We start from the raw sequence: 23,156 nt of genomic DNA, 5'->3' as shown, positions 1-23,156 counted from the left end.
TCTGGTGTCACCCAACTAGTGTCAGGTTGAATTTGAACTCAGGTCTTCCTGACTGTGCTTTATCCACTGCACCAAGATAGGCTGTCAATCATGTTGTTCTTTGTTGCAAATTTAAATCACATCTGGAGTATGGTATTGAGTTCTGGGTCTCACAGTTTTGGAAGAGATACTGAAAACTGAGCATGACTAGAAGAATATTACTGTGATAGTAAGAGAAACAGAGACATGACATGCCACATGAGGAGGAGATGAAAAAACTGGGGTGGTGGGGCAAGAGGAAAAAAGACTCATGGGCCATGCAATCTGTTCAGATGATCTGCTTGGTCCCAGAAGGCAGAACTGGAAATGAGAAATGAAAATTACAGAGAAACAGATTTTACCTGGATATAAAAGACTTCCTAATAGTTGGAACTGTTCAGTTCTGTAATGGACTGTCTAATGAGATAATGAATCTCTCATCACTAGATGTATTCAAGGAGAATTTGGATGTTTAGTAGTTGGGAAGCTTAAGGGGAGAAGGTAGCAGAGATCTGTACTTCAGATGACCATTGAAAGAAATTACTTTTAATGTCTATTGTGGACTGATTTAAGAGGAATAATCCAAATGCAAATTTTGCCATCATCCTCAGTTCTTTCAATATTATGTCTGATGTAAAAGGATCAGCATAAAGTGCTCTCTTGGTCTTCATATTACACCAACAAGGCTCAGCTACCCGCCCCCCCCCCTTTTGTGGGCTAGGGAGAATAAGACCTAAACAATAGATAGTAAAAACTACTGCCAAGAGTTGGAATAAAGGCATGCCAACAGGGACTAGACCCCAAGGTGAAAGATCAAAGCAATATAAGCACTTTAGTTTGGAAGTTCTTCATTTGGCAGTCTTTCTATCACTCTACCAAACTGGGAAAACTTTTTTTTTTTTATTTCTCTTAAAAATGAGGGATTTCTAGGGTCTGTCCCTGGGGCACTGGGTTGTACTAATAATTGGGACAGTAGAGCGAACACAGTGTGCCACATGCAACCTGCTTTCCTTAGGAAAAGTGACCTAGATCCAACAGAGAAGGATTAGAGACTAGAGTGGATCCCCCATGCCACCTACTGATTCTCCCTAGATCCCACATTCCTGGCAGCTTCCACCTGGACACAAGGTAATGGGATATGTGGCACTGGGGAAAGGACATGATTTTATTTTTTCATAAGGGAGATTAAATTGTCCCTTTGAGAGTCAAGCTATGGCTGTGCCTCCTCATATATTGCGAAATAAGGGAGAATAGCATTAGGCTTGAAGTCTAAAGATATGGGTTCGAGTTAGCATTCTGCCATTAATTGTATACAAGTCACTTTGACTCTGAGCATCATTTTCTCAACTGAAAAACAAAGATAATAAGGTTTATTGTTAAGAGACCTTATGGATCATTTACTGACCAATATATTGCCTTTACGGGTTGCTTTCCTTAGCCTGTTTCCGTTTCTATCAAAAAGGGCAAAAGGAGTCTTATGACCTGCCTTATTTACCTCATATGATTGTGAGGAAAGAAAGTATAAACTGTAATCCTGAACCTCAGCTTTTTCTCTGGAAAATGGGGATAAAAGTAGCTGTGCAGAATCGCAGATCTACTAAGAGGAAGGAGAGCGCTATATCGTTATGAGTACTTATTAGAGGAAAGGTGGGGGAGAAAGAGAGAGGATTGCCCTTCCAAAGACAAAGTTACCTTATCTCCCACCCCCACTCCCATCACGGCCTGGGTTAGGGAAGGGAAGAGGAGGGAGAATGGATGGGGGTTGGGGGGCGATGTGCAGCGGATCCCAGCTGTTGAACTCGGAGCTAGGCGGGCATTAAGCCTGATGGAAATGCCGCGTGCGTGCGTGCGCGCGTGTGTGAGAGGGAGAGAGCTAGAGAGAGGGAGAGTGGGAGAGGGAGAGCGAGAGCGAGAGCGCCGGGGGAAGAAGGGCTTCTCTCAGTCAGTGGTTCAGCTCGCTCTGCCGCCAGTTGGTGCTAAGGCAATTGAAGTGGCGGCTTGCAAGCGGAGCGGAGCCAACCCTGCGCGCTGAGGGGCCGCCCGAGGGGCAGCCGCCTAGCCTGGGAGAGAAAGGGAGCAGGGAACCCCCACAAATCTATGGTTGGAACTGGGCTTCTTTTTTCGCCAATGCAAAAAGGAATATGCAGTGCATTTTCGCCTTCTTTTGCACCGGTTTTCTAGGGGCGGTAGTAGGTGCCAATTTCCCCAACAACATTCAGATCGGTGAGTGGGAAAGCATTTGGCTGGGGATGGGGAGGAGGCTGGAAGTCACTTTCTAGGTTTGGGCATTGGGGGGTGGTGGTCGCTGCTTTGGTGCACGGGCTTTTCTTCGCGCGTGGCCAGGAGCGGCTGGGCTTGCTGCGGACGTGCCACGGGCCCGGGGGGCTGCTAGCGCTGGGAAGGGGTGTCTGTTAACCCTCTTCCCGACGAGATGGAGGGTGGGGGCATGGGGAAGTTTGTGCACGCACGCGCGCGGACATGGACGGACACACACACACACACACATACACACACACACAGCGTGCGAGTGAAATGGTGGAAGCGGCGCTTTGCAAATAGGCTGCAGTTGACAAGGGAATGGTGGGCGTTCAGTTAACCCTAACCCTCCCCTCCTCCATTTTAGAAACTAAAGCTAGCTGTGGTGGGCTGAGGGGATAAATAAGACAGCCGCGTAGCCTTCCTCTAGAAAGCAAACAGCCTGAGGCAGTAGGGCTCCCTCTCCGATTCTAACATACTCTCCGCCCTCACCCCCACCCCACTATTCAATAATTCATTAGCCTCTTTTTTCCTTTGATTAAATTCCCCCTCCCCCTCCTTGGATTTTTACCTTCACCTTTGGAGAATATACCCTTTCCTTGCTTCGAGTCCACCCTCCCCCAAACCCTCACTCCTTTTCTTCTGTCTCCTCGGTTCCATTCCATCAAGTTAAAGAGACTCCTGGCTTCTTCCGAGATGCAGCATCTCGATTATACTGGCTTTCCACCCCCTCCCTCCCAGTCTTCGCTCACTCGCGTCCAAAACAAAACCTTTCCCCCCACCCCACCCCAAGCTGCAGCCTGTGGTACTAGGTAGTGAACACGTGCCATCAATCAACCCAGAAAAAAACCTTCTGTGAAGGATTGGGGGGCGGGGGGTCGAGTTACATACACATGTGTTAAACGTGGTGTGAAACAGGGACCTGTCTCTGCTTACAGCTTCTCGCCTATTTATTTTTTTTTCCTCCTCATCCCACACTCTGCCTTCTCTTCCCACCCCCAAGGGATCCGCCGTGGAAAGTTTCCATTTCCCAGAGTTTGTGGGTCTTTGTGTGTCTGTGGTACACGTTGTTGTGGTGCTGCAACGCGAGGGCGCCTTGTCTCCCCGTTCCCTCACCTCGCCTCTCCGCAACACACACACACATATACTCCCTTGACGCCAAGCAAAAAGCTTTAGAATCGGATCATGGCTGGTGGAACTCCCATTGTTCCCTGACACCTGTTACACCCGGGTTGGGGGGGTGGGGGTGGTGACGGGGCGGAAGGGGGGGCGCGTTGTGCTCCTGTCTGTGCCTGTGTGAGGGTTCGTGTAGTCTGTGCGGCAAACTTCTGCGTGTTAACAGGCGCCCTGCAGGCTTCCACAGCTAGGCTCCTAACCATCACCCCACCAGCTCCCTGACAGCTCCAGCCCGGAGAGTTGTCCCCACCCTCTATTTCATTCATTGAAGGGAGGGGGGAGGGGAAGAGGGAGGGAAGTGCTCAGGGTGTGGTCTTCCAGCAGGCTAGTGTCTCCGCGGGGTAGGAAGGAGTAGGGAAGTCTGGTTCCTTCCTTAATACTGAATCTGCAAGAGTTTGTTTTGCTAATAAAATGGGGGTACAGGTGTATATACTGGCATTTTGTGTCTGTGTGTCTGTGTGAGAGTGTAGGCAGGCATATGTGTATACATATGTAGATAAGCATGTGCATTTCCATATGTTTACAAGGTGTCCCAAAGTCTTAGTGCAGTTTTAAGCACAACAGTTTAAAAGGGCACTTTAGGGATAAGTGTACCAATTTATTTCAGTCGGTGCCTGTGTATGCTGAGCTGTGAATACGGATCATAAGCATAAACATAAATCCATCAGTCAGTCTTCAAGCTTTTATTAAGTGGTACACAAAGAAGAGACAAAGGCAAAAAATACAGTCTACCCTCAGGATGTTTACAGTCTTAGGGCAATATTTAGACTGTGTAAACAGAAGGAAATCTTAAAAGAAAGGCACTTATGGTGAGGAGAAAGGTTCTACATGAGTTTGGATATACCTATCTGTATCTTTCCAAACAACTGTGTTTCCAAGTTTGTATGCGTGTGTTGTGCCTATATATTGTATTCTCTTATATGTGGGTACATGTGAGTGGTGTATGCACAACATGTCTAATTTTATGCATGTTTATTTGTATGATGTTCACATGTGTGCCCATGTTATTGTAGATGCCCCCAAATTATGGACATGTCTATGATTAGATAAATCTATATTTGATTTTGTGCATTTGTACACACATCTGTGTACACACACACACACACACACACACACACACACACACACACACACACACGACTTCAGTAGTTTCAGGAAAATAAGGAAGTTTCAAGTCTCCCTCTCCTCCTTCCTCTGGCCTAAGCCATTCCTAGTTGCATGGGCCCTAAGGTTTAGGCACTGAAATGTAGAAACTGGTTATATAAAGCAGGACTATAGAACAAGCCACATGATGGCTAGTACAGCGTGTTTGAACCCTCATGCATCTTGGTGGGGGTGGGAAAGTGTGTGTATATGTGGGAGAGAGTGAGAGATGCTTCTGAGCTTCCTGGAATTCATGGATTTTGCCAAAGCCAAGCAGCAAGTGTCAAATCCAGGATTTACTGCAGATTGGACTGGACTCTTAATATTGTATAGCAGAGAAAAGGAAACTGCCTGACATAGTTAAAAGAACACTGGCTGGAGACTCAGATTTTATTCCTGACTCTGCCACTATCTGTATGTGCATCTTTGAAGAAATGGTTCCATTCTCTGGGCCTTAGTTTCCCTCTCAGTGGTTGAACTAGGTAACTTCTGAGCCCTCTTCCAGCTCTGAGATTTTGTGTTCTAAAGCCCCTTCCAATTCTTACTGACGTTCTATGGTCCAGTGATCCTATGAATGATATTTAGCCAATTTTCTAGTACATTATGGCTATGTTTAAAACCTAGATGGTATGTTTTTTGTTTTGTTTTTCCTTATAGGGGGATTATTTCCAAATCAGCAATCCCAGGAACATGCAGCTTTTAGATTCGCTTTGTCGCAACTCACAGAGCCCCCGAAACTGCTCCCCCAGATCGATATAGTGAACATCAGCGACAGCTTTGAAATGACGTATAGATGTAAGTAAATATTCAGAATTCTCTCCCTCTTTTATTGTTTTGACTGTTATCTACCACAGCCCCCAAAGACAGTGGGGAAGTGTCATTGAAAAAAAAAAAACAATCTTCTTCAAAGCAGAATTCCTGAGGTCTTTATAGTTCTTTCGGGGCTTGGTTTTTGTGAACCCCTCATCCAGGGTGAGGGGAGTTGACTCTCCTTTAGGGTGACTGTAAATAGCTTGTCAATGGTGGTTCCATCTTGAGGAATATCACTACAGTTGTGATTTAGTTCTCTGGTTCAGCAAGGTAAACAGTGTCCATATGGTGAGCTAAATGTTTTGTGATTACACAAGAAACTTCTAAGTACTTCTGAGGCAGGAGGCATGTGTCTGGAGACTTTCTCTCATCCTGAAGTGAAAACAGCACCCATTTGGGGTAGGCCAAATCTGAAAGTTCTTCCTTATAAGGGCCAGGTGAGACATTACACACTCAGTTCCACATCTGATAGAGTTAATATTATCCAATTAAGATATTCACTCCAACTACTCCTCAAAGTACTTGAAGTGTTTAACAGATTAATAGTGGTAATATAGGTAAAGAATTTGAGGGTAAAATACATAAGAGCTCATCTAAAGAAAGAAGAAGAAATAGATGGCTTTCAAGTGTCTGACCTGAGAAAATTAAAAACTTGGGCAATTAACATGCATCTAAGTACATGGAATGACATAAGGTACTGAATCTTGCATGGTTATGCAAAAGAGGCGAAAGCTATGCTCTGTAAGTTGATATACTATTATCAACCACATCTGGTGAATAGCACAGTTGCAAAGTTTGAAGATGTGGTTGAGCTTCTTTTTAGGGGTATTTAGAGCCCTTCACTTGCTTTTGTTTCTGCTTTTTTCCATAATGGGCAACACAGAGATGAAGGAGAGACAACTTTGTATTGTTCTTTTTTTTTTTTTAAACCCTTAACTTCTGTGTATTAGTTCCTTGGTGGAAGAGTGGTAAGGGTAGGCAATGGGGGTCAAGCGACTTGCCCAAGGTCACACAGCTGGGAAGTGTCTGAGGCCAGATTTGAACCTAGGACCTCCAGTCTCTAGGCCTGGCTCTCAATCCACTGAGCTACCCAGCTGCCCCCTGTATTGTTCTTACACCATACTGGATATTGTGTGTGTGTGTGTGTGTGTGTGTGTGTGTATTATATATATACATATATATATATATTACAACTTATAAAAATCACATGAGATAGTGTTTACAAATGTCAAAACATTATATAAAGCCAGCTATTACTTTGTTGTTATTAATACCTTGTACCAATCTATTATGTGCTGGTTTGCTCCTTTGGTTCAGTTGGCAGAACTTTGGCCTGAAATCAGGAGGTTTGGGTTCTAGTACCGACTCTGCCAATATCCAGTAGTATGACCTTTGGTAAATAGCATAAGCTTTCTGGCCTCAGTTTCTCCATTGATAAAATGGATTAAATAAAATAGATTCAAAAGGTCTCCTCCAACTCTAAATCAACAATGCTTACCTTTATATCTCCCCGGGTGCAGAACAGCTGAGCACATAGATTAATCAATGGGTTGTTGAATGAAGGAGTGAAGGAATGAATAATAATAGGAAGACCAGAATACATGAAGAAAGATAAATGGAGCTTCTTGTGATAAGAGAATGGGTGAGGGGAGGGTAGCCAGGTTTTCTTTGGATTTAGACGTAGATTCATTTTGAAAAATTATTATGGGCCGAGCTCTCAGCTTTGTGATAAAGGTGAGAGTAGATAAGAGGAAAAAGATATAAAGATAAATGAGAACAAATCCCGATTCTCAAGTTGCTTAGGAGAGGAGGGGGGGAAAAAGCCACATACAAAGATGACCATGATCTAAATTAATGGTCTAATGAGAAGGACCTGGTTTGGGGGTTAAGAGAGCTAGATGAGTCCTGGCATGTGCTTTTTACCAGTTGTGTGGCTCTAGAGAAGTCACCTTAGCTCTCTGAACCTTATTTGTTCCTATGTCAAATAGGGATTGTAACACTTTCATGACTACATGTCCATGGCTATATAGGAAAGTGTTTTGTAGACTGACAAACCAGGGTTGTGGAAAGAATCCTGGGTTTGAGAGCAGAGGCTGAGGCTGAGAATCTCAGCTGTGCCATCTCCTAGCAATGTGAACTTAGACAAGCTAGTTTGCATGTCTAAGCCCATTGGCTCCTCTGTAAAATGGGGATGAGAGTTAACCTGCCCCTAACAGGACTGTTTTGAGGATCATTTGAGACAGTTTGCATTGTAAACCTTACAACCGAATAGTCATTGCATAAATATGTGTTGAATATTAGCAGAAGCTAGAGAATTATTTAGGGGGGATGTCATAGAGAGCTTTCCTGGCAAGATGATAATCTTGTTCTTTTCTGTCCTAGCCAGACAACATCTAGAGTAGGTATTACATTTTAGGATGCTGAGTTGTAGTCAGAGAAAGGTGATCAAGATTAAATCCACATGCATACCAGCTGAAGGAACTGGGGATATTTAGACTGGAGAAGGGGAGAATGTGGAAGTGTTTTCAAGTATTCAAAGGATTATCATATGAAGGAAGTTTGAAACTTGTTCCATTTGGTCACAGGAGGTAGAATGAGAAACAATGAGTAACAGTTTCAGGGACATATGTTTATTCTTTGATATAAGGAAAACCCTCCAACATTAGGTCTACCTCAGACAGGGAGGGCTGTGTTGAGAGGAACTAGGGAAGCACTCCCCCTTCCTGAAGGTCTTCAAGCAGAATCTAGTGGACCACTTGTGGATATTGCAACTGGAATTCCTGTTCAGTTATGAGTCCAAGTACCTTTAGTTTCAGGTACCTTTAAACTATGAGATTTGGGAATAAATATTTGACTTGTTATTATGTATGTTATTACTTGAAACTAATACATGACTGTATAACTAAAATATTTTTATCATTAATGTCACAAGTTAATAAATTGCCAGTAAACATATATTAAGTGCCTTCTATGTGCCAGGCATTGTGCACAGTGCTAATGATACAAAGAAATTCAAGAGACAATCCTTGATGTTGAGGAGATTCTATGCTTACCTAAAGCTATATCAGATGATAGAGCTTGCTTCGTGACAGGGGTTGGGACAAGGAGCCATGGAATCCTTCAAGGAGGAAAATTTATTTACAGAAATCAGCTCTGACCGTGATCTGTTATTGGATCTGAGGCTGTTTTTTAGGACAATAGTTGTAGGGTATGTGGAGAATTGAGGGCACACAAGGAAAACGAGTTGGGGAATGGATATACACTGCTTGATTTTTACTTATAAGAAATTCTGAATAAGTTTGAGCTATAGGATAGAGTCAATAAAATGTGAGAAGGCCTTGGGTGACTCTGAAGGAATTTATTAGAAGCTGAAAGTCCCCTAGTTGCAAACCATGTCTGTAGGCAGGTGGGATGAGCAAGATGGCTAGTGGTGACTGACCTGGGTCAGGAAACAGTTGATCAGGAAATGCCTTTAGAATACAATATAAAAATGACAGCTAGATGGTGCAGTGGATAGCATGCTGGGCCTGGAGTCAGGAAGATCTGAGTTAAAATCCACTTAACCCTTTTACCTCAGTTTCTCCATCTGTCAAATGATCTGGAGAAGGAAATGACAAGCTACTCCAGTATCTTTGCCAAGAAAACTCGAAATGGGGTCACAAAGAGTCAGATATAACAAAACGACTGAGCAAAATAAAAATGACAAGAACGATTATCTTAGGAAATCAAGAGAAAAATGGATCTAGGCAAATTTCTTCTTAGTATCCAATGAATCCCAAATGGTTATTGTTTATTGCTGTTTAAGCGATTGTGATATAGTGAGAGAACTCCTAGATTGTGAGTCAAGGTACCTAGTTCTCCTTTAAGTTCTGTTGCTGATTGACCAGGTATCTTTCCTAAGTCATTTTTCACTACCACTCCTACCTCCTGAGTTTCTTTCTCTCTTAATTAGGAGAGTTGGCTTTGGTCACAGAATGTGAGAATTTGGGTCTTAGAAGAGACCTCAGGGGTCATCTAGCTCAACCTATGTTGGAAAAGGAATCACCATTATAACATACTCAACCCGCAGTTTTGAAATTTTCTGTAGAGGGAGAACTTACAACATCTCTAAGCAGCCTTGAGTATTAGAAAGTGTTTCTTTATCTAAAATCTAAATTGACCCCTGCAAATTCCATCCATTTCTCCAGGCTCTGTCCATTGGCACCAAGCAGAACAATTCTAATCTAGCTTCCACATAGTAATCCTCCAGATACTTGAGATATGTGACTCTTTCTAGCTCGAAAATACTATAACTTAATGGATTAGTGAGACCCAATATGGAAGGTAAGAATTTTTTGATGAAAACATTTCTGAGGTTTTGAGAAGATGAGTTTGGCCACTGTATGTAGACTTCAAACTCATATTAATTCTTCTTGTTCAGCCCTGGTACTATAAATGCTTATTCCTGAGTGAACTATGTGCTTTCTTCATCTTTGTTGCATAATCCAGTTTAAATGTTTTCCCATTGGTAGAATAATAATAACTTAGATTTCATAATTCTTTGTATCAAAATGCATTCTATTCATCATAATGAAAACTAGCATTTTTAACAACTTATGGTTTACATAGTGATTTGCATATATCATTTCATTTGATCCGTACAGCCACCCTTTGAATAAGGGTATTATTCCCATCTTACAGATGAGAACATTGAAACTGATAGAGATTAAACAACTAGTAGGAGCAGCTAGGTAATGCAGTGAATAAAGTACAGGGGCCTGAGGTCAGGAAGTCTCATCTTCCAGAGTCCAAACCTGGCCTCAGATGTTGACTAGCTGAGTGACCGTGGCCAAGTCACTTAACCCTATTTGCCTCAGTTTCCTCATCTACAAAGCAAGCCAGAGAATGAAATTGCAACACACTCCTTTATCTTTGCCAAGAAAATCTCAATGGGATTACCAAAAGTCAGATATGACCGAAACAACTGAACAACCACAGCAACAAACAGCTAGTAAGCATCTGAACCTGGATTCAAATTCAAGCCTTCCTGATTCATAAGATTATAGATTTGGAGCTGGAAGGGACTTCACAGACCATCTAGTCTAGCCTCCTCGCTTATTTTACAGATTAGGAAACTGAGGTTTAGATACTTGTCCAATATTACAAAAAAAATATTCCAAACAAAAAATTCCAGCTCCAACTCTATATTGGAACTTAGATCTTCCTGGCACTCTGATATGCTGCCTCACTGTCTCCTTATAGTAGCCATAGAAGGGAGATGAGGCAAGAGTTAACACATGGGGAAACTAAGGCAGAAAAAGGTTAATTTACGCCAATGATCAAATAGCTAGTGACAGAAACAAGACTTGAACTCATACCTCTTAAACAAAAACTGAGTGCTCTTTCCACTACACTAACAGTTAAGTTTCCCCAGCAATATTTTCTGTAACATGTCCTGTATTGGAAACCGCACAAGACTGAAGTCTTGGATTTGATTCTGGGCTCTACCACTTCCTAGCCCTTCTTGTGGAAGCTGAGAATATTAGAACTAGGAGATGGACTTCTGGGGTCATTCAGGGAATGCACTAAAATTGATACAACTTAACACAATAGAATTATTTTACTTTGCTCTCCCTGTCAACCAGCGTACCGTCTCCCTGCTCTGCCACCCCACCATAATAGATGAGCTCAGAGTTTGACTGGTGCATCTCGAACCACACTCTAAGTCTGGCCACCCACACCTAAAGTATGTGGTAGCTGGTAATGGATTGTTGTTAGTCATGCCATTGATTAAAAAGAAGCATTACTGCACTGTTTTGACTTTGTAGAATGCTTTAAAAACCTTTCTGCGAGTGACTCTCCCCACAACACCCTGACTGGAATAAGCTAGCTTATTGCTCTACTCCATGGAACTTGTAATAAGAGTGGGCAGTTGGTGGTGATGCAAAGAGTTTAAGGGAACTGTGGCGTTCTCTAAGATAAAGTGTAGTGTGTGGGAAGAGCCCTGGAGAGACAGGCAGAATATCTGGTACAAAGTCCTGACTTGGCATGTAATCTTAGGCAAAAAGGACTCTATTTTCTCATGTAATGCTTGCCCTCCCTACCTCAGAGAGGTGATATGGGAATTAAATGAAACAGGAGATGTAAAGTGTCATGGAAGCAATTCAAGGATATGAGTCTGTTCTTATTTGTTTTTCCTCTTTTATGAAGCACTGGGCTCTGAAATGAGTAGATCCTTAATAAAATACAAAATGTCAGAGCTCAGAGTCCTGATAATAGTCCATAGTCTAACATATTCCTAAGAAGCAATTTTCTCTGACATTCTTAACGAGGGTCCATCTACCCTTCGCAGAGACATCTGGTGAGGATCTTCTTCTCCAAGAAGTAGCCCTTCAGTGGTGGGATAGTTCTAAGGGCCAGGAAGTTGCCTGTTGTAATGAGGTAGGATCGGCTTCTCTTAAATGCTCCTAGGGCTGCTCTGGGGCCAGACAGAAGAGAATCCCTTTTCCACTTGATAGCCCTTTAAACGTTTGAAGAGAGCAACTGTGTGCTCCTTGTTTTGTCTCTTCCCCACGGCTAAATATCCCTAAGTTCATCAACAGATCCTCTCACAGCATTTTCTTCCTCCTTTCCATCCCTCACCATCCTCATTACCTTGTTCTTGAAATTTATCTACTAGTCAGTGCCCTTCCTAAAATGTAACATGGAAGGGAACTGACTAGAACAGAATATCTCAGGATCATCACCTCTCTCTTTCCTGGAAAGATACCTATTTTGACATTTTAGGATTGCATTAACTCTTTCAGTTGCCGTGTTACTCTCTTAACTTGTATTGAGCTTGTGTTCCATAAATATTTTTTTCAAAGCTATTTTTTACATTGTCTGTATTCACCTTCCCCATTCTAGTCTTGTGCAGTGGTTTCATCTGAGCCCTAAAATAGGTCTTTGTGCTTAATCCAATTACGTTCCATGTTCAGGTTGGGCCATTATCCTAGTTTGTCAAAATCTTATGTAATACTGATTTTGGGGGGGCAGCTGGGTGGCTCAGTGGATTGAGATCCAGGCTTAGAGATGGGAGGTCCTGGGTTCAAACTTGGCCTCAGACACTTCCTAGCTGTGTGACCCTAGGTAAGTCACTTAACCCCCATTGCCTACCCTTACCACTCTTCTGCCTTGGAACCAATGCACAATATTGATTCTAAAATGAAAGGTGGGAGTTTTAAAAAAATACTGATTTTGTCATCTAAAGTATTTTTATTCTCAACTTCATATCTTCTACATATTTAAGCATGATAAATATACTGTCTAGGTTTTCATCTATGTCAGTGACAAAAATGTTGGCCCACACAGGAGCAGGGACAGAGTCCTAAGGCACTTTACTAAAGACTTCAGCCAACTTAACATTTTCCCATTATTGACTACTGAGTCCAAACATTCAACCGTTTCTAAGACCATCTAACTCTCCACTTGCTCACATTTCTCCATCTTGTTCACAAGGATAGCATAAAAATTATTTCAAATTCTTCATTCAAGTCTAAATGCATTCCCCTGACTTGACAGTCTAATAACCCTTTCAGCAAAGAAAATGGCATTAATTTATTGTGGTCTATTAAAAAAAGTTTTTTAAACCCTTACCATCTGACTTGGAATCAATACTGTGTATTAGTTCTTAAGCAAAAGAATGGTAAGAGCTAGGGAATGGGGTGGGGGGGGTGGGGAATCAAGTTACCTGCCCAGGGTCACCCAGCTAGGAAGTATCTGAGGCCAGATTTGAACCCAGGGCCTCCTGCCTCTAGGTCTGGCTCTCAATCTACTGAGCCACACAGCTGCCACCTATTGTGGTCTATTCTTGATGAATCCATGCTATCTTTTAGTGATTGTCAATTCCCTTTCTTCCTGCAAACAAAGAAAACCTTTAATAATGTAGAATTTCACAAAGATTTGAAGCCAAGCTCATCATGTAATAGTTTTTGGGCTCCATATTCTTCACTTTATCAAAAATCAGAATATTTGCCTTTATCTAGTGTTATGGCTGGTACCTTCCTCCCCAGTCCTTCATGATCTGTCAAAGACAAGTGACAATGGCTTAACAATTATATCTATGATGACTTTTAATACCTTATGATATAGATCATCTGGACATGGTGACTTGAACGAATTGATAGAAACTATGTGAATTAATTTCATCTCCTTGCTTTTCTTGGATTTCCACTCATGTTAATCATGTCTGTTTTTTCCTTCCTACTCCAAAGATCATTTTCTTTAGTGTAGAGAATGAAGAAGAAAAATAAGGATTTTGCTTTCCCTCTGTAATGTTATCGTTATCTTAATCCACCCCCAAAATGAACTTTCTCTTCTTTGTTCCTGACACACCCAGCCAGCCAATCCTGGATCTTCTTGTTCTTGTTGTTGTCCTCAGCACTCATTTCCATCCTCAACCCCTTCTTTTCTTTAGCACCACTGACACTTCTTATAGAACCATAGTACATGTTTCTATTCACCCTCCTTTACCTGTCCTTTCTTCCATCATTTTTACCTGTCTTTTCAAAATCAGTTTGATAATCTACATTTTAGATAACCTTTCTTTTCGATAAACTTTCATTTAAAGGTTTTAGATAACTTTTCCTTTTTCCTCCTCTACAAAATTGTTTGTATTTTCGTAATCCATCCTTGATGGATGCCCACTCCTCTTATGCTAGCATCACTTACAGATGTTATTCTGTGGGAATGCCACTTTATCTTTCTCTGAAACCATTTGAAATCTGCTCTCCAAAAGTCTAAAATGTATATCAGATGATGCTTGTCATTTTACTCACCTTCTCTATTATAGATTCCAAGATGGACAATGGTCACATCTCCTCCACTGTTTAGTAACGAGTTTCTGCTTTCCAGTTAGGCTCTGGTCCAGAATAGCAAGCCCTCTTTGTTGCTTCCTCTACTTTTTGCCAAATGACCCTATTAATAAGGCAATTGATTAATTTATAAGGTATTCTGCTTTTGGCAGAGAGAAAACATCTGGAAAATAATAGCTAAGAAAAATTATAGCTAGCATTTATATAGTCTTTATAAATATTATCCCATTTTATATTCACAACAACTCTGAGAAATAGGTGCTATTATTATCCCCGTTTTACAAATGGAAAAACTATGTCAGACGGAGGTTAAGTGGCATGCCTGGTCTTGCATAGCTAGGAAGCACTTGAGTCCATTTTGAATTCAGGTCTTCTTGCCTCAAGGCCCAGTGCTGTATTTACTGTATCACCTAGTTGAAATCTTTCATCATTAGTATATCATAACTCTGCTTGTGATCAATTTCCATAATTACTTGTCTATTAGTCACTTAACTCCAGGTGATCTCTACTATACCCTTATCCTAATATCACTTTTTCTTTTCATTATACCTCATCTAAGAGTATCCATATTATGTTTTACTTCTGGTTCATGGATCTTCCCTCCTCTCAATATTTTACTATTTTCTTAATATAATGCTCCTCTATCTCCTCACTTGCCTACTTTATTTCTTTAAATTAGATTTTTACTTATAAAACTATATTCTTGTTTTGAATTCTCCCAAATCTCAGTGATACCTTTAAGGAGTCAGATTCAACCTTATAATATATTATCTAATTCGCTTTCTTTATTAACCATATTTTGTGTATAGACATATGAAACTATTTTTCTTCTGTCTCTTCTCTTGGTTTTTATCTCATCTGAATTACTGTTCTGCTCCACTGATATTCTAATTCAAATGTTGTATCTACTATACTTTGGTATTTGGCTTGGCAGATACAGCTGAGCAGTTACCTGCCTCCCTCCATTTTCCATTTAAAGCTTTCTTGATCAGATTTGCAAGACCAGAAAAAACATATTTTTTGCTGACCTTCAAAAAGTGCACTTTATGCCTGGCCAAGAGCCCATCATTTCTTTATTGTCAGTCATGATCCAGGAATTTGAGTCTTATTCTCAGACATCATCTTCTTAACTAAATCCACCTTTATTCCTGTTGGTAGCAGTGGCAAAATAGAAACAAAATAAAACCAAAAAAAATGGAAAAAATACTTGCTGCATCCCTTCTATGCCTTGCCCCTAGAATTTCATAATCTCAAGCAATTTTTTTCTAAGTTTCTTGGGGTGGCATCCCTTTTTCCCATATGAATGAATCATCAAGAGTTGATGGTGGTCACCAGATCTGAAAAGTCTTGACACTCCCTCCATTACATTCCTGGAAAAAGAGGTTATGTAGAAAGGAGTAAGAGCTAGCTTTGGGGCAGCTAGATGGTGCAGTGGATAGAGCAGTGGGTCTGGAGTCAGGAAGTCTCCTTTTCCTGAGTTCAAATCCAGACTTGGATACTTACCAGCTGTGTAACCATGAGCAAGTCACTTAACCCTTTTTGTCTCAGTTTCCTTATCTGTAAAAATGAGTTGGAAAAGGAAATGGCAAACCAATCCAGTATCTTTGCCCAGAAATACCAAATGGAGTCACAAAGAGTTAGATATTATTAAAAATAAGAGAATAAGTGCTAGCTTTAAAATCAGAGAAACTGAATTCAAATTCCAGCTCTATTTCTTACTAACCTTAATGGGTAAGTAGTAGATTTAGGCAACATATTTAGCCTCACTGAGTCTTGGTTTCTTCCTCTATGAGAGAAATTTGTACCTGACGATCTCTAAGATTCTTTACAGTTCTAAATCCATACTCTGGAAAGACAGCCTAATTCTCTGGTACCTCCTGTATTCTTCAGGACACAGTCACTAACTACCACTTATTAATTGATTGATTCATAGACTTATACTGTAGATATAGGTCCAAGAGGGACCTTATCTTTTACTTCAACCCCTTACTTTAAAAATGAACAGCCAGAGGCAGCTGGGTAGCCCAGTGGAGTGAGAGTCAGGCCTAGAGACAGGAGGTCCTAGGTTCAAACCCGGCTTCAGCCACTTCCCAGCTGTGTGACCCTGGGCAAGTCACTTGACCCCCATTGCCCACCCTTACCAATCTTCCACCTATGAGACAATACACTGAAGTACAAGGGTTTAAAAAAAAAAATGAACAGCCAGGTGACTCAGTAGATAGATTAACCAGGTCTGGAGATAGGAGGTCCAGAGTTCAAATTTGACCTCAAGTACTTCCTGTATTTCAAATCTTGTCTCATATACTTCTTAACTGTGGGACCCTGGATAAGTCACAACTCCAATTGCCAAGCTTTTGTCATTCTTTTACCTTGGAACGGATATTTAGTATAGGTGCTAAGACAGAAGGTGGTAAGGACTAAAAAAATAAATAAAATAAAATAGAAGAGCTAAGACCCAGAGGAGATATGATTCATTCAAATTTCCATAGACAAATCCTCTGACAGCTACTGAGTAATCTGTGGCCCTTGTTGATCCACAACATACCCCTTGCCTCACTTGATTTTTCCTCAGAGGGAATGACTCTATTCCTCCATCAGAAAAGCATATTTCTGAAGAAATATTAGTTGAATTGAATTCCTTCTAATTCAGGAGCCTTGGTGGCAGAGGTTAGTCAGTGGGAATTCTGAGTTAAGACTGTACCAGGTTCCTTTTGGTATGTGGTGTAATACGTAAAATTTGGAGTAATTTGTAATACATTAAATTTGGAATCAGGAAGACCCTAGTTTGAATATTGCCCCTATCTGTTTGACCCTGGAAAAGTCACTTACCAACCACAGTTTCCTTAGTTTCTATTATTAGATGATATTAATAGAATCTACTTCCAAAGATTGTTGTGAGGATCAAATATGATAATATACATAAAGTGCTTTGTAAACCTTAAAGCACTATACAAATGATAACTATTGTTACTAAATCACTGTCTAATATATGGTAGCTGTTATTTTTGTTGTTGATAATGGGTAAAGCACTTTGAAAACCTTAAAATGTTGTTTAAATGGCAGTTAGCCTTAGTATGACCTCAGAAAGAGTGAGTCTAAATAGTTCCAAAAGGTATGTTAGTTTCCAATAATCATTTATACACCTTTTGGGTGGCCCCCAAATGCAGTGCCCTCTTCAGTTGTTCCTAAATGATAGACCCTTGTCTTCATTGCTGCCTGTCCTTCAGATGGCAATGATAATGAATTTCCACCCCTTTTATGGGCAGTTCAGAATGCTTTTAATCCACATCTGCACCCCCTATACGTCTCTGTATAATGCAGGGGCTCTAAATAGCATCTCTTTCCCTCATAGAATATGCCATCTGCATGGGAGCTTTGAGAATCTATCATGACTGGAAATATTTTTCCTTACCACCAGATGCTTTTGTATCACCTCTGTACCCTACCTTACTTTACAAAGTCTCAAAAGACATTAAGAGGAACTCTTTGGAACTCTGGTTCTCATAGTATGAAGCCTCAACTGTATGTTTAAAGCAGTTTTCAATTACATTTATTCAGTAAATATTCACTAAATGATAGGTATAGAACCCTGTGCTAAGTGCTGAGCCAGCTGCTAAGATTGATGAAAGAATAAAGTGTTATAAAAGGAACACTGGAAAAAAAAGTGAAATGTCTTGTGTTCTAGTCTTCGCTTTGCCTCTTCAAAGGATTATCAAATGGGGATGTAGATTCTAAGTGACCACCTTAATGCAATTATCAATAATAAGGAAATAGGTCTTGATCAATGATACATGTAAAACCCAGTGGAATTGCATGTCGGCTATGGAGGAGGGACTTAAAGGGGAGGGAAATAATATGAATCTTTGTAACCATGGAAAAATATTCTAAATTAATTCAATAAAATTTTTCAATGAAAACATTTTGTAAAAACAAAGGATTATCAAAGATTTAAGGATAGAAGAGACCTTAGGGGTTATTTTGACCAACTGACTTAGTTTACATATGAATAAATTGAAACCAAGAGAGATTAAATGACTAGACTATGATCATCAGTCTTTGGCACTCTGGATTTGAACCACAGTCCATTGTCCTCACTGCCATGAGATCTTGGGAAAACTATCCTCTCCCTCCTTAATCCTCAGTTTCTTCTTCTGTAAAATGAGTAGTTTGGACCAAATGATCTCTAAGGCATCTCCTATCTCTAATGTTCTATGGCAGAGTCCCTTCCCTCATAATTTAGTAGGGAAGATGCAACATCTATATAAAGGAATGATAGTGAGTAGACTTAGGACCAGGAAGTGAGGGATTTCCAAAGTGCCATGTGCAAGAGTAAAGAAGGAGGAGATGAAACATCATCATACATGCGAAACAACAAAAAGCCAGGATGGCAGCACCAAACAGTAGCTGAAAGGGTGGAGCACATCTGGACAGGGAAATCACTTTTAGGTGGGTAGATGGCAATCAGGAAAGGCAGCCTGAAGGATCACCATTTGGATATTACAAGATAGCCCCCAATCTCAGGGCGGAAGTCTTCAATGCTGCATGTCTTGCTTTTGGTAAATCACACCCAGTTTGTGGGCCAAAATATACTGCTTGCAGTTAATTCTAAGAATTCATTCTTTTTTTAACTTCTGTTTGAACCTAACCTAAGTGGGAGAGCATTCCAAGCAGGAAGGTGTAATATATATGAATGGGAGGTTTAGGGAGACAACCATTTGCCTGGACCATAGAGTACATGAATGAGAGTTTTGAGACATAAGGCAATATAAAGCCTGGTTGTCAGGGGCTTGAATGCTAGGCTAAGAGGCTCAGGCTTTAATAGATAGGAAATATAGGTGATAGAAAAGATGATAAGGGGCATAGTAGATAGAGTGATAGATTTGGAGTGAGGAAGGCCTGAGTTCACCTCTTGCCTTGCTACCAGGAGCAACTCTCTTGTGATACTGTGCAGGTCCCTTTCTCTCAGTGAGATTCAGTTTTCTCATTTGTAAAAGGAGGGAATCATACTCATCAGGCACCAGCAAACTAAGATCAAAGGCTAACTCCTGACCTAGGAGTTTTGGGATACCTTGTTTATTGCTTCAATTTTAAAGATGAGGAAACTAAAGCCCAAAGAATTTAAGTGACTTACACAAGCCATGTTAACGAGCATTTATTAAGTGTCTACTACATGCAAGACTAAGCCCTAGAGCTAGGATTTGAAGCAGGTCCTGTGTCTTGAAATCTAGCACTCTTTACACTATATACTACAGAGAGCAAAAGGGAGAGAAAGTCTTGTTGAAGAGAATTATCCAACAAGACTGTGAAGCTGTAAAATTCAGGTGATAGATCACAGCCTAATGGGGAGATGAATAGATCAGGATTCTAGGTAGATGGGAAAGATGGACAAAGCTATAAACGGATGGATGCTGAGTGACATCTTTCTGTCTAGAATCTTAGAACTCCTGAGTTCAGGTTCTAGTTCTGATCTCCTGTTCTTGTGACATCAGGCAAGACATTTTACCTCTAAATCTGTTCCTCCAATTACAAAATGGGAATAAGAGTTGTAGTATATACCTTGTAAGTGTCTGGATGAATGAATGAGAAGAAATTATATATAAAATGCAAGGTATAAAAATGTGAATTGTCATTTAAAAATAATGTTTCATATTCAGAAGCATGGTCTAGTTCAGATAAGAGTCATAGATTTTACACAAATGTGTGTGTGCGCACATTTTAAGGAGGGAAGAAGAGGGAGAACATCTTATCCATTGACTGCCTACTTCTCATGGTATAAACACATAGCAGGTTTTTAATAAATGATTGTTGAATTTAACTAATCATGGAATCATAGATTTATAGCTAAATCTGAAAGGAACCTTAGAAAGCATCAATTCCAACCTCTGTCTTTTTATAGATGGGGAACAGAGAGGTTAAGTAACTTGTCCAAGGTAATATAGATAGTAAATAATAGAACCAAGATTTGAACTCAGGTCCTTAGATTCAAAATTCATCCCAGCACTTTCTGAGACTGACCTACTAAGCCCACAGATGTGCGGAGAAGTGGAAAACAGGTACAGGGTTGAAGTTCAGGAAGAGAGTGGTCAGTTCTGATACAATCTCTTTAGCCATTGGAGTGGAGACAATGATTTCCCCAAGAGTGGCTGAATGATAAAATAATAGAATGCTCAGAGAAGCAGAATCTAGATTGAAATCAAGAATTTTATCAAGCCTTTTCCAACTCTGAAATACTATGAGAGTCCTAAGACCCCTTTTTGCCCTCCATCAGATCCAAGGTAGTACTCCTCCCATTCAACCTCTCAAGCTGTACTTGCCAAACTTTAATGGCTGTGGTTTGAATGTTGGCTGCACACTGGGCAAACCCACACCACCAGATGGTAGATTCTCCTAATTGGTTACATCCTTTATAGTTCTTGGCAAGAACAATGCCTTAATGTATTTGCAAAGTGGGAGTGGGAAAGAGCAGGGAGACGATCAGATAAGGGAAGGCTTTAGCCTTAGCTAAATAGTTACCAAGATAATGAAGGCATAGGTGGCATGTTTACAAAATATGTGAAGGACACAAAATTGGAAAGGATAGCTAATACCTTGGATGACAGAATTGGGTTGCAAAAAATTTTCACCAGGCTAGAATTATGAGCTGAAGCTAATAAGATGAAATTTAATGGGGATAAATGTAAAGTCCTTCATTTAGGCTTAGAAAATCAACTGTGAAAGTAGAGTTTGGGCAGTTGATGTTGAAATGACGTTGGGATTTTAGACATTTCAGGTTTAACATAAGTCTAGATTGATGTGGCAGACAAAAAAAAAAGATGAAAGGAAATGAGAGCCCTATGCTGTCTTCTACCTTGCTCAGGCCACATTTGCAAGATACCTGTTTGTGTTGGGGTACCACATTTTAGGAGGGTATCTGTAAGCAGGGCAACCAGGACGGGAAGGGAAGTGCAATCCATTTCATCCAAAAATTAGTTGAAAGAACTGGGAACATTTAGAAAAGGTTTAGGGAGCATATTTTAGCTATCATAGAAATTCTGAAGGACCTTCATGAATAATAAGGGATAGAATAAAGGACAATGGAAGAAAGCTATCAAAGAGCAGTTTTAAACACCTTCTAAGGAAAAAGTTTAAAGTTGCCTAAAAACAGAATAAGCTATCCTTACAACTTAATAAGTTCACTATCACTGGGCAGAGTGGGGGAAGGGGTAAAGGGAAAGAAGGGGTGGTGTTGAACCAGAGACCAAACAGGTACTTGTGAGATATATTATAGAGGGTAATCCTATTCAGATATTAATTAGACTAAATGTCCTTTGAAGGGCTTTCCAAGAAATCTGTAGATATCCACGGAGACCAAGAGAGAACTGATATATGTCACATAAGATCATGGAAAGTAGGAGATTAATTAATTTAACAACCATTTATTAAGCACTTATTATATGAAAACCTCTGTGGTATGTAGGGAGATGTGAAGATAAAGAAAGCATACGGTATTCGTCCTGATGCACAAATATGCAATATTGTATTATTTGTTTATGATATGTTTAATGTAGAAAATGATAAGTTTATGTAAAAAATCGACCAGTCAACATTAAGCACTTACTATATTCCAGACACTGTGTTAGATACCAGGAACACACACACACACACACACACACACACACACACACACACACAAAAGCAAAAGATGATTCCTGCCTTACGGGAATGTTCAATCTAATGAGAGACAATATCTGTATAAATAGGTACATTTAGCTGGAAGGTAGCCTTAGAGGGTAAGGCATTAGCAGGTGAGTGACAAGGAGGGAAAGGGCAGGGTCTCTTGCAGAAAGTAGTGTTTCACCTGAGATTTGAAGGAACCCAGGATTCTAAAAGGCAGAGATAAGGAAGGAAGGAATCTCTGGGAGAGAGAACAGTCATTGCAAAGGTATTGAAACAAGATATAGGTGGACTGAAGAGTGCCTAGAGGATGGTGGTGGGAAAGCAGAAAAGGGCTAGATTATGAAGAGTTTTACATCCCAAAGATTTTATATTTGATTCTAGAGGTAATAGGGAGCCAATAGAGGTTATTAAGTTTTGAGGTAACAAAATTGAGATGTGTTTTAGGAAAATAACTTTTGACAGCTGCCTAGAAGACAGTGGATTAGAATGGGGAGATAGGGGGAATCCATGAGAAGGATAATGGACCACCAAGGTTGCAAGCCTGGGTGTCTGAGAGAAGGATGATGGTGTCTCAGAAGGGAAGTGAGATGGGGGAGGAGGAAATGCAGATAATGATTTCTGTTTTGGATATGCTGAGTTTGAGATGTCTATAGGACATAAATTCAAATTGTCAAATAGGAAGTTGCTTATTTGGGACCATAGCTCAGGAAAAAAATTAGAACTGCATATATAGATTTGGGTGTCACCCCCTTAGGGACAGTAATTGAATGAATAGGAGCTGGTGAGATTGTCAAATGCAAGAGTATAGGAAGAGAAGAGAGTGCCTTGGATGACACCCACAGTTATGATGTGGGATGTAGATGAAGATCCAGCAAAGGAGTACGAGAAGGAGAACTTCAGTAGGAAACAAACCAAAAGAGAGCAGTGCTATGCTATCAAAATCCAGAGAGGAGCGAATCAGTTATCAACAGGGTCAGATACTGCAGAGAAATCCAAAAGGATAAGAGTGAGAAAAGCCCATTCAATTTGGCAGTGAAGGGATAACTTCTTAATTTTATTGGGAGCAGTTTTAGTTGACTGATGAAGTCAGAAGGCAGATTGCAGAATGTTTAGAGGGGACGTGGAAGTGTTACTGTCGATGAGTTTTTCAGTTTAGCTAAGAAGGAGAGGAGAGATATAGAACAAGAGTATAATAACCACAGTAAGAAGAATACAAAGTTCTAGGTGAAATCAGAGGAATTAAATCATTTCTCAGTTGAGAGAATA

The 23,156-nt window shown here is 40.5% G+C and overlaps 1 protein-coding gene across 4 annotated transcripts in view; it reads left to right on the top strand.

The window, feature by feature from the left end:
- The first annotated feature begins 2,159 nt into the window (after positions 1-2,159).
- GRIA1 (glutamate ionotropic receptor AMPA type subunit 1) overlaps positions 2,160-23,156 on the top strand; it is a 344,210-nt gene continuing 323,213 nt past the window's right edge. For all 4 annotated transcript variants that reach the window (XM_044661775.1, XM_044661774.1, XM_044661773.1 and 1 more), the window contains exons 1-2: positions 2,160-2,241; positions 5,251-5,388. In XM_044661775.1, the coding sequence (XP_044517710.1) occupies positions 2,160-2,241; positions 5,251-5,388 (220 nt within the window). The remainder of the gene's footprint in view (positions 2,242-5,250; positions 5,389-23,156) is intronic.

The sequence above is a fragment of the Gracilinanus agilis genome, chromosome 2 (genome assembly GCF_016433145.1).
Source record: "Gracilinanus agilis isolate LMUSP501 chromosome 2, AgileGrace, whole genome shotgun sequence".
In the NCBI taxonomy this organism is placed as follows: domain Eukaryota; kingdom Metazoa; phylum Chordata; class Mammalia; order Didelphimorphia; family Didelphidae; genus Gracilinanus; species Gracilinanus agilis.
The sequence above is the reverse complement of the archived record's forward strand: the minus strand, read 5'-3'. Positions and strand labels throughout refer to the sequence as shown.